Source organism: Sinohyriopsis cumingii, chromosome 8 (genome assembly GCF_028554795.1).
Source record: "Sinohyriopsis cumingii isolate HCF-2022 chromosome 8, ASM2855479v2, whole genome shotgun sequence".
In the NCBI taxonomy this organism is placed as follows: domain Eukaryota; kingdom Metazoa; phylum Mollusca; class Bivalvia; order Unionida; family Unionidae; genus Sinohyriopsis; species Sinohyriopsis cumingii.
In genome coordinates this window covers 61,933,465-61,945,276 of record NC_142968.1, presented here as the reverse complement: position 1 = coordinate 61,945,276, position 11,812 = coordinate 61,933,465, and the positions used below count along the sequence as shown (strand labels likewise).

At 37.4% G+C, this 11,812-nt stretch overlaps 1 protein-coding gene across 2 annotated transcripts in view; it reads left to right on the top strand.

The window, feature by feature from the left end:
• The first annotated feature begins 307 nt into the window (after window positions 1-307).
• The window catches only part of LOC149793666 (uncharacterized), a 64,860-nt gene continuing 53,355 nt past the window's right edge, over window positions 308-11,812 (top strand). For both annotated transcript variants that reach the window (XM_089967651.1, XM_089967650.1), the window contains exons 1-2: window positions 308-732; window positions 2,583-3,653. In XM_089967651.1, coding sequence (XP_089823777.1) covers window positions 333-732; window positions 2,583-3,653 — 1,471 coding nt within the window. In that variant the 5' untranslated portion in view covers window positions 308-332. The remainder of the gene's footprint in view (window positions 733-2,582; window positions 3,654-11,812) is intronic.

The window sequence follows — 11,812 nt, the reverse complement described above, 5'->3', positions numbered from 1 at the left end:
AATTAATCACCACGTGCATGTTAACATATTTTAAAACAAAGTACTTCAATAATACCTTTAAAACATCATTTTAGTGTAGAACACTATCAGCAGTCAAAAATGAGGCCCTTACATTTATGACTGCTTGAAGGATTAAGACCGAGTTTTCACCTCGGTCAAATCCGTGATCTCCTCAGATTATTCAGATGCTTTTCCTATTTTAATTTATTGGGGTTTTGCTTTTTTAAGTCAATGAAAACAAGTTAGGGTATACAAGTGTTTTCGAATTTTATTGTAATAATTTTATCGTTGCAGTCTGTCCGTCAAGCTGCACTCAGGACTGTAATACAACAATGCGATATAACGAGGAATGCTGCAACAACCAGTGTGAAGTTAATACTGTTGGATTGGTAGTTTGTAATGCTACCACGGGTGCTTGTAGCAATGGCTGCAAAAATGGTTACTATGGAGCTTGGTGTAACAATTCGTGCACAGAAATTCGGGTTAATTGTGGAATATGCACGATCTCTAACAACGTTCCCACATGCACGAGATGTGTTTCGTTATACACTGAAAGGAATGTTAATGGCAACATAAAATGTTGCCGTGATTCCTGCAAGGACTGTGACAACAACCAATGTTACGTGTGTTCTGCCGGGTATTACCTTTCGGACGCCGACCCAGCCATGTGCCTGCCTTGCCCCACCCACTGTGCAGAGAATGGCAGCGCAGTGACATGTGATCCCAGGACGGGTAAGTCGTAATGTCATCAGCACTCGCTTATCTAAATGAAATCAATCCCGGAAGTTGCTGTTCAAAACTGTAGATGCACAACTTATTTTAGTGTTTCGGGAGGGCGGAGACTTATGTCACAATCTTAATATAAATATGACTTTTCACCAATTGAATTATTTCGCACTTTAAATTTTTAAAATTAAATAAATGATCTTCTTTTGATGAAAATTTGGACAAAGGGTGAATAAGTACCTAGCTCCAAACACTTGTTGGAAATTCCCTGACGTGACTCTTTATCCTTTCAACAGACCCAAGATCATTCATAAATGTACAGTATTTCCGTCTTCCGTCGGTCTGTAGTCTCCTGAATACAAATTAAAACTCTTTTGCAAAATGTACTTTGTAACTATCTAAAAGTGATCAACTGACTTTCCATATAATTTTACGAGGTTTTTATTGTTTGAACATACAAATTTATGGCAGTCATTCCCCTTACGAGGTTGAGACAGGACAGTGCTAATTCCAGAGTCTGAAGCCCATATGTCCAGGTTATTCTGAAAATGGGAAATGAATGCCAGAACAAGCCCGTATAATTTACAACATAGATATTTAAAAGACAACCACAAACACAATGAGAGTATTTAAGAGATCTAAAAATAACTGGTAAAAACTGAGGCCTTTAGGGGTTGAGACACAATCCATATGCCCCCTCCCTCTAATTGGTCCTGATGGCAGTCAAATCCACGATGTATTGTTGGATACTGCGACGCCATTTTGACGTCATGGATGCCACAGAGGATTAGACTTTTGGCTATATTTCGACAGTATATTTGAAAGTTTATTCAAATGGGGATAAGATTCTTGCAATTTAGGACGTTAATTGTCCGTTCAATGTAGTAAGCGTATGATCAGCAGGCTCCGCTAACATGTTGCTTAAAAAATCTATTCTCGACATCAAGCCATCATTAAAATCCTGATATCTTCGATCGCAAGACCGTTGTCTCTAAACTGAATACTATTTGATAAAACACAACAGTGGGATGGAGGATTCGCATTTTTAGTAGGAAAGAAAAGAAATAGAAAGCTCGAGTGTTCGAGCAAGATACACTTCTGTTGGAAAGAATACTTCATAACTTTAATCAAACCGGTCTGTACTCTGTTTCCTGAAGGTGTGAACGTTTAGTTTACTTGGACTTTATCCCCAGTCTAATGTCAGAAATCTTAACTATAACAATTTACATTTTACCTGAAAAAAGATTAGATTTTGGGAAAGAATTTTGTTATGCTATGAAGTGATTACAAATATCTGGAAGAAGGAAAAAGTAACTGGCACAGTCTAATAAGTGCGTATACTAGGCACAAGGTAAAATGTAGAGTCAAACCATGTTGTCGAAACAACGAATAGTGACGTCTGATCGGTTAATACCAGAGATGACGTTGATAGTAAAAATATAGATAATTAATACATTCCCCAAGAACAGTGGGAAACTTCACGTGAGGACATAACGTAGGTGGTCTTATTCCAATCACTGCGATACCAAAATCAGTTAAAGTGATTATGAGCGACATTTTACGGTGCCCCCATACCCTTGTCCCTCTAGCCCCCCTATATTTCACGGCACTCTCTTATCCTTTGCCACATTCTCTCCCCGATGTTTGGACGTTTGAACTTCTGAAAAGGTCCTTTCATAGAATCAGGGCTCGGGTAATTGAAGTTATACAAATACTACTACTACTACTAATAATAACAATTATTATTATTATTATTATTATTATTATTATTGCTGTTTTTGTTGTTGTTGTTTGATAATAGCTTGTGAAACATGATATGTTTGTTCTAACGCACATGCTCTTTTATGTTGTTTCAGGTAAATGCCTGTTCGACTGCGCATATGGATATTTTGGCAACCGATGCACAGAACAATGTACGATTCCTAATTGCAAAAGATGCAACTACACCAATAGTCTTCTTTCGTGCGCCGAATGCGGTAGCGGATACTTCATTAATGATACCAACTGTGAACTGTGCAATGAGCGTTGCCGGCTTCGAACTTGCTTACAGACTGGTTATTGTATCAACGGTTGCCACGAGGGTTACTATGGTGATATGTGCAAGATTCCATGTCCCTACATGGCCTGTGTCACGTGCAATAGAGTAACAGGAGTGTGTGATCGGTGTGACCCTGGATATTATGGTTTCAGTTGCAACAACTCATGCCCTGTAAACTGTGCAGTAGGCTTGAATGACACAAAAGCCACATGCGTAGTGGAGACAGGATTTTGTGACTTCGGGTGTAAAGATTATTCATACGGTGATCAGTGTAACCTCACTTGCACGAACTGTTACAACGGACGGTGTGACAGAACGACTGGTGTTTGCACAGATCCAAATGGCTGTCAAGCATACTGGTATGGTGAAATGTGTGACAAGAGTTGCAGCAATTGCCTTGAAGGACTTTGTAATCGCTCGACCGGTTTCTGTGAACATGGTTGTAACCCCGGCTATTACAAAGAGCTTTGTCTTGCGGAATGCTCCGTCAACTGTGCTAAAATTGAAGGCACTGTGACATGTAATTTTACAACTGGATCTTGTTTATTGGGATGCAGCGATGGTTTCTATGGCGAATATTGCTCGATAGGATGTGATAACACAAACTGCATAAACGCCAAGTGTGAACGATTGAATGGTTTCTGTGAGGCTTGTTTGACTGGATTTTACGGTGACAACTGCCAGTATAAATGCAGTTTATATTGTGCAGGGAATGGAGCATGTAACAAGACAAACGGCACATGTATTGACATGTGTAAACCCGGCATGACTGGTTACATGTGTAACGTAACGTGCACAGAGACTTGCATGGACGGCACGTGTGACTTCCTCACGGGTCTCTGTGAAGCTTGCTATCAGATTCCACCAAACATCCAGTGCAGAACTGCCGGTAAGTTTATTATTATTATTATTAATATTATTATTATTCAAATACATTAAAGTAAATATTCACATTATGTGAATAACAATTGTCTCAGCTTTTGGTTTGACAAGATTACTATCAACTTGGCATGAGGTGTTGGATTTCAGTCACGACAAGGAACCTTTCTTGATCCTGGCGAATTGCCAATACTTCTGCCTTGGATAAAGGCATACTACACAAGATCCCATGGATATATTATACTGTGTCTAATCATAAAATCTCATCTATATTGGAACCATTTTGTAATCACTTGACTAAAATAAAACAGGCCTGATGTAACTAGAGAAGCACCATATTGATTATTTAGCTGATGGGAATAGTGTAGTTACAATTTTATGAACTGTAGGTGAATGAGAGTCCGAACTTGAGGAGGATTTACGAAATGTTATACACCGTATTTTATTAGGTTTTCGGCGCTTGTGAGAATGACATATACTACTACTACTACTAATAAAAATGAAACCACAAATTTTGTTTAAACAAAAAGAAAAAAATAAAGACATGCAAAGGATGCGCATTGAAAACATCTTCCGATTGGATTAAATAAAGTCTGTGTCTGATATTAGGATCGCCTTTTGAGGAAAGGTAACATTAACTGGAATCTGTAGATTTTATTTTGCTACAAATTAAAACGGTCTCTTTTGTTGTATTTTGTTCTTCTTGTGTGTTTGGTCTGTTTCTGTTTTTTGTTTTGTCTTAATTAAAGGTTGAAAAAATCGATAATCATATCACTTAACTTTAGAATTTTGTTTTAATGATCACAGATAGGTTTTGTAAAATTTACTTTCCATGATTCCTGAAGTCATGAAGCTTTAAAGACCGTTTACGCAGTGTATGATTCAATTTCAATCTTCTTAAAGCATGAATTATGTAAACTATGAAGCTCAATTCTTATAAGTACACACAGTTGTAAACTTTATTGCAGATTTTAAGAAATAAACGACACAACGATTTTAGATGTTGTTTATAAGCAACATCAAAGCAAACAAGAAGGGTGCATGAATACATAAGTAATTCATTTCTAGTGCTGCGAAATAATAACTTCAATTTCAATATGTCACACGATTCAATTTTGAGCAGAATAAATATGTGTTAAAATAGTTTGGTATATGCAGTATTTACTGGCATGCAATGTGCATCTTACCCCTATTTAACAGTGTACATCCATATCAGGGTTTACACTGTTCATGCGATATTTCATATGAAGGGAGACAGACTTAATACGCCTAGGTCTGCCGTCGCACAGTGCGTAGTTAAATAAGTGCCTACTTTTTTTCGAAGTTGTGTGTTCTGTAATCACGAATAGATACAGTACAATATTTAGATTTAGTTTATATTGTTACGAATAGACACGCTTCACATGATATAGTATAAGTTTTTAAAAAATAATGTTACAAGCCATGGGTCATTACTTGACGGAGCGGATGTAAAACCCTGGCGCGATTTCCGCTAGAAGTCATAAGTATACCCCAACTTTCCAAAGACTTCCATACAACTTCAATTGTAAATTAGAAAGCCCGAAGTGTCCATTCTATACCTAAATTTTACTCTAGTTAATGGAAGACAACAGATAAAACAACCTGCCAAATATCTATCAGCCACACATCTGCATGGTTTATCTCCATCAGGTTTCCGTACCGCCAGCCGTTCAAGCCGTAGAAAATATATAAATATCCACTAAAACTGGGAACTATTTTAACTCCACCACTTTAGGCCAGTCAATGTATGCTTTCCAGGCACATTTCGCCAATATAACTGCACTATATTTGTCCCATGGCGACATGAACGGTGTCTGCAGAGTCCCTTCTTATTTATTCCTTTGTGTAATTTACCGGTTTCCTACCGTAAATACTGCCTCTGCAGTCATATCATCAATGTACACCACTAGATTTTAATATGGACTATCTTGAGACAGGGACATTCATTCGGTTTTGACCTGAATTGACTACTAGTGAAACATAGCATCATGCAAACTCACTAACACGTCACTCAGTAACGTTTGCTCCTAGTAATTGGCTAATTATTTCGGGCTAAGGATATTTCCATTGCGTCGAATTCCAATAATCACACAAGTAATCACACAAATCTAAGAATTCCTTAAAACTGGGCGCTACAATCAAATGCGCATACTCCAAATTTATTACAATACTTCCCTTTAAATCACCGTCGGCCATCTTATGGGTCATCTTCCTTTACAAATGTATTTGAAACATTATCTCCATGAAAAACTGAATGATTTCAATAAGTCTCTTTGCATCGAAAGAAAAGACTTTTAAAATTTTAAAAAATGCAACATTGTGGGTAGTCTAGGGTGTAGACAGACTTACCGACAGACACGCACAAGAATGCCAAATATGATCATTATGTCGAGCTTCCGCTAATGGCTGTTCGAGAGAAATCACTCGAAATACAAACGTTGTGACATGATTTACTTTCTCTTACATTTGCCCATACAATATTATTAAAACGAAGAGTAGACCTATACTTCATTTATGTACGTCGAAAAAAATGCAGTGTCATTGGCGTGTTTCTTTAATAGCAGTGTGCATTTGATCTGGTATTTTAAATATAAACATAACAATGAGAGAGAGAGAGAGAGAGAGAGAGAGAGAGAGAGAGAGAGAGAGAGAATATACTTATCCATTTAAACGAAATATGGCCCACGTCTATCAGTATCCACCCACAACATGGAGGTGCCGGATTAAGGGGGGGGGGGCGGCCACTTAAGATGGGAGGGGGCCTGATGAATCTGTATTTACACCCTGACAGCAGTCTTTGAACTGTCTGTCCTTTGTATGTGTATAATTATAATAAGTATATTAAGGTAAGTATTAGACAGTTTATCTTCAGAACACGTGTCCCGGTGCCCCTCCTCTTAATCCGGCCCTGTAACATGGAGTATGGCTGGCTATACATTTCCTCAGACTTTTGATGTTAATCTAATCATACACAGTTCAGCTACGTCAGGCCTAAGAATATCAGAGTTCAAGAAAAATAGTCTTTAACTAAGTACTGAATTGCTTGTTTCGCCATGAATGCTGGTTTCACATGGGAAAAGCTGGTTGCTGACTGGCATTCCAATCACTTAACCTATACAGTACTGATGAATTAAAATAAACGCTGCAATGAAAGAGAACATCATATCACACAATCGCGATTTATCCTCCCACCCCCAATAATACACATCTTTTGGATTTTTATTAAATGAAAAATGACATACGTCCTCACCGCTATGGTATAATACCTGACGGACATGAAACCGCTGAATGAATGTCATGTGTACATCTGTCCATATTACATGAGTCCCTTCAGATGAGTAGCACTTACACGCTTCCAAATCGTAAATAGCACGCATCCGTTTCCCCCAACATTGCATTATCAAATTTTTTAAAGGTTACTTAGTATGTGTCCAGAGAGCATATCGCTTGCCTACTTAATAATGAAGAAAGAACTGCTACCAGTTCAATCCTTTGCTAATTTGTGAGGAAATACGGTATGCCATTAAAATCACCCTCCCGGAATAAAAGTCTTTATGTTGACGTGTCTTCTAATGTTTTAATGTTAAATGTACGGGGCTGACGATTTAATTTGCTGTGCGAAATGAAAGGGGTAGGGGTTGTGAAAATAATTCGAGCTCTTAAATAGCTTGAACAAATCTCCTTTCTTTCAATTGTGGGAAAAGATTTAATTATATTCTTGTACTAGTTTAAAAATATTTAAGAAGAGAAAAATATCACAATTCGAAACATTTCCAGACCCACCTACCTTTGAAAATTAAATTGTTTGTTCTTAAACTACTTCAACTACCTGACTTGATTTACTTGCAATCTACCATGGTGCAGATTTTGAAATGAAAAAAAAACAAAACACTAAATAACCATTTTAGCCATGTCTAGTGCCGAGCCGTAAACTTGCAGTAACTTGCTTATCGTGACACTCTTTTTACAGCAGCAGAAAAAACAACAACAACACCAACCTTAAAACAGAACATACGTCTGGATATTGTAATAACATCCGTTTAACTGTCTGTCACGTTATCTCCAAGCACAAATGTAGTCAAAAATTAGTAAATATGAAAATTGGTACAGAAGTGCCTCAAAATATAAATAGCGCGGCCCGACACGTATTCAGGTATGTAGCCAGCATTGACCCCTGGGTCTTTCCTGAGCTACACAACGACACAAGGGACTTAGTCCCAAGTGCACATGTTGAGAACTGTTTGGATCCCCACCCTGTCGCCATATGTAGACGCACTTACTGAGCAAACCAATAACAATTCAGATGTATATTTAAAATGGGTAATGGGTCTATCCTCCCCGATTTACCCACATCCTCCTCCCTCCCACCCGTCGGTACATAGCCCCTTGGTTGTAACTTGGGAACTATTGAGATGTACATTATATTCTCATGTATTCACTCAATGAGCTTCCAAAGACAAAATTCAAATGTACAATTACATTGGCTTGTAAGGTATCCTTACTCCCAGTGACGTAACCCTGGGTCATAAAATTCGGAACTTTTTATGCATAGATCACCTGACTTTAATGAAAAGACAAATGCATATGTGAGCTGACATTAACCTCTGGGTCAGCCCTTAACCCCTCTGGTACTTATCCTTTGAGTCATAACTTTTGAACTATTTATCCCCATAACAAAACCTATTTCTACTCTATGAACATAAAAACACAAATAGAGCTATCCAACCTATTTATTGATGTATCTGCATACTGGATATGCAATGAGAAAATTAATATATGCAGCTAACATTAGCCCTAGGGTCCATCCTAACCATCCATGACTTCGTAAAGAGGCTTTGCTTATGGGAGGGGGGGGGAAGAGTGGGGACAAAATGGATGATCGTGGCGATATGTGTTTTACACACACAGACACTCAGTAACCATGTTTTTTCTTTATCTTTATATATTCCTCGACAGGTCTGGTAGACTGATGCGTGTTTACGATGGACCGATTATTGGTCGTTAGGTTTTCCATTCTTATATTTAATTGCTGTTTGAAAAAATGTTCAAAAGCTATGCAGTTTGCTATCGTCCATCATAAAATTTCCACAAGCAAAGAAGCTGAGGCAGCTATGTGTGTGCAATCTGCGTTTTGAATACCCCCCCCCCCTCTCTCGATCATTCGATCGACTGCTTTGGTGGTCTAAGTGGTTGGAGTCTTCGCATCGAATGGGGGAGGTAGTGCGCTGAACCCCGGCCGAGTCATACCAAACACTTGTAAAAAAAAATGGTTCTAACAGCTACCTCGCTTGACGTTCAATATTAAAAGGTATGTGTTAGGACTGGTCGACCTGGTGTCAGGAAAATGTGACTAGGTCGGACATGATGCGACATGTCTGCGGCATGATACCCTAGTGATAGGATTCACTATAAACTACCACACTGCATACACCGAAGCAATATGACTCAATTTGTTCAAGCTACGGTAAAAATCAAACACACACACACACACACACACACACACACACTCTCTCTCTCTCTCTCTCTCTCTCCACTAACTGCGTTTTGACATTTTTGTACATTTTTTTATATTCAGTTGCTGGTAGTGTTCTCTATCCAAATAGCGGTTTGCAATGAAACAAAGAGACGCAGCCTAACATGTCTTTATAACAGCAACTTCTAGAAAGTGAGACAAGTTGTTTCTAAAGACAGGAGACTGTTTAACTTAGGTTTTTTCTTTTGCAGTGAAGAAATAGTGACTGTTAAGACAGTTGATTGCTTAAAGAAGACTTGAGACCAGCATATCACATACTTCTATGATATTCAGTTTTATGTAAAATTTGAAACTTTCGACTCGGTATGTCAGATAATTAACTGTAAATGCACATGTCAAACTATTCTTCTATAGGCCACATGCAGGTTCGCTACATTGCAAATCAGTATTGTTCTACTTTAGATGAGTGAGATTTTCTAGATTTGTTTTCTGTCTGATTGCATGCATTTTTCAGCATGGGAATGTGTCGCATCAGAAGTCACCACCTTGGAACTTAAGTCGTTAATAATATAGACTTACGACTATGTCTTCACCGTCTCAATATTACGAAATATACATCATCAGTTACTTTATCAGCTAAACATCAAACAAAATTGGACGTATCGAGTTGTCAAGTTCACTTGCGAGTTTGAGAGAGAGAGAGAGAGAGAGAGAGAGGTGTTAAAACTGTGCATGCAACTCATAATGGTACGTAAATATATACTAATAGTTTCATAATGCATGCAACTGTCCTCAAAAAGCTAGATCACCATTCTGCATATTGGATGAGAAAGTTCATGTGCAGACGGTAAAAATGGCATGGTCATATATATATATATATATATATATATATATATATATATATATATATATATATATATATATATATATATATATTATATATGCGTCGTGGAGGGTGATATGATATATGATATCCTCGAACTGTTATCCTTATCTAAGGGATAATAGACCACGGTGCTATTGCCCGGATCCAGTAATTAATAAAATAAATGCATACAATTGATTGATGAAATACAAAATAACTGAGCAGAGATATAGAATAGAACAGCACGAGTTCCCGTATGTAAAATTTAATCAATTACATAAGCAAAATGAAATTGATCATGCCATTTGAATGATACAATTTCTCCTAGAATTACGCAATTTATGCAAAATAGAATTATGCTTTCTGTTTTACCGATAAAATTATTTTCATCATATATCAAATGACTGATCGAACTCAAATTGCCAGCATAGTCTGATTGATTCCGATCTTCTCCAGATCACTGTTAACTCGGGATGTATGAATATTTATCAAAACTTCAGCTTTTTATTGCTGGGGCTGTTAAATACAACGCTCGAAGTCAGATGGCTTCTTTTCATATAAAGGATAACTTACTGAAACATAATCTGAAATGCTCAATTATCATTTGTCCCAATCATCAACGTCCACTCTTAATGCATTGTTGTGTTACAGTTGGGGCTGTTAAATATTACGCTACACGTTAGATGGCTTCGAGTAATATCAATCACACCTAAAGACATATCTATTGAACAAATTAGACCCTTAAATTGTTATTTTTCCAAATATATATAACTGACATAACTACGTGTGATTCTTTATTTGATATCCCGCTGTTACTATTCTAGTAAAGGTGTCTTCATCATGGTCTACGTCGTTTTTTGGAAAAATTATTTAGAAACACAGAAATTATCTTCTATCTGGCAAACAGTTTTTTAAAAATTAAAAAAAAATATGTCAAAGGAAGTAAACCGTACTTAATGGAAATACACACGTCATTTAAACACTGTTGCAACACATAAGCAATTTGTGCTGGGGTACATGTATTGTGCATATTTGAACACAGCTCCTCCATGCTATTGACAAAACTAGCTTGTGCGTGCGAATCGGGCTGTTAACAATACAACCATTATTGTAGGGGTCATATTTTGGTGGTAATTAAGTAGCTATATCTCCTCATCCAGTGAATGAATGTGGGCCAAGTTTCAGTGTGTGTGTTTGTGTGTATATATGTATGTGTTATTTGGATTTTTAACGAAACTTTATCCACTTTTCAGTCATATCGCTACGATGTACGTTTTAATAAAGTGACTGTATTATTGTAAAAGGGTTTGGTGTCCTTATAAATAAACTGACAATATTTCAGTAAGATAATAAAGTTTATATTTTAAAATGAAGTTACCATATTATTGTAATGTGGTATGGTATCTTCACCATATGAGTTGAAATATTTTGAAAACAAATCAGATTTGGGGTCTATGTTATTTGTTCTATTTATCACTCATGACAAACTGTATATAGTTAGGTCTGCCGGTGAATTGTGTGATATTAGATTTGGATCTGAGCAATTTTTAGTGGGAGTCGAATTATAAACAGATATATACATTATCCATAGTACACCTACATAGGTTTGCCAGGAAGAAATTTAACCCTAATCGTTGTTTTTACTACTTCATAAATACATATCCTCGGGCCGCTCCGGTGGCCTAGTGGTTAGAGCGTCCGCCTCGGATGCGGGAAGTCGTGGGTTCGATCCCCGGCCGAGTCATACCAAAAACCTGCAAAAATGGTACTTACAGCTGCCTCGCATGGCCTGGTGTCAGGATAATGTGTC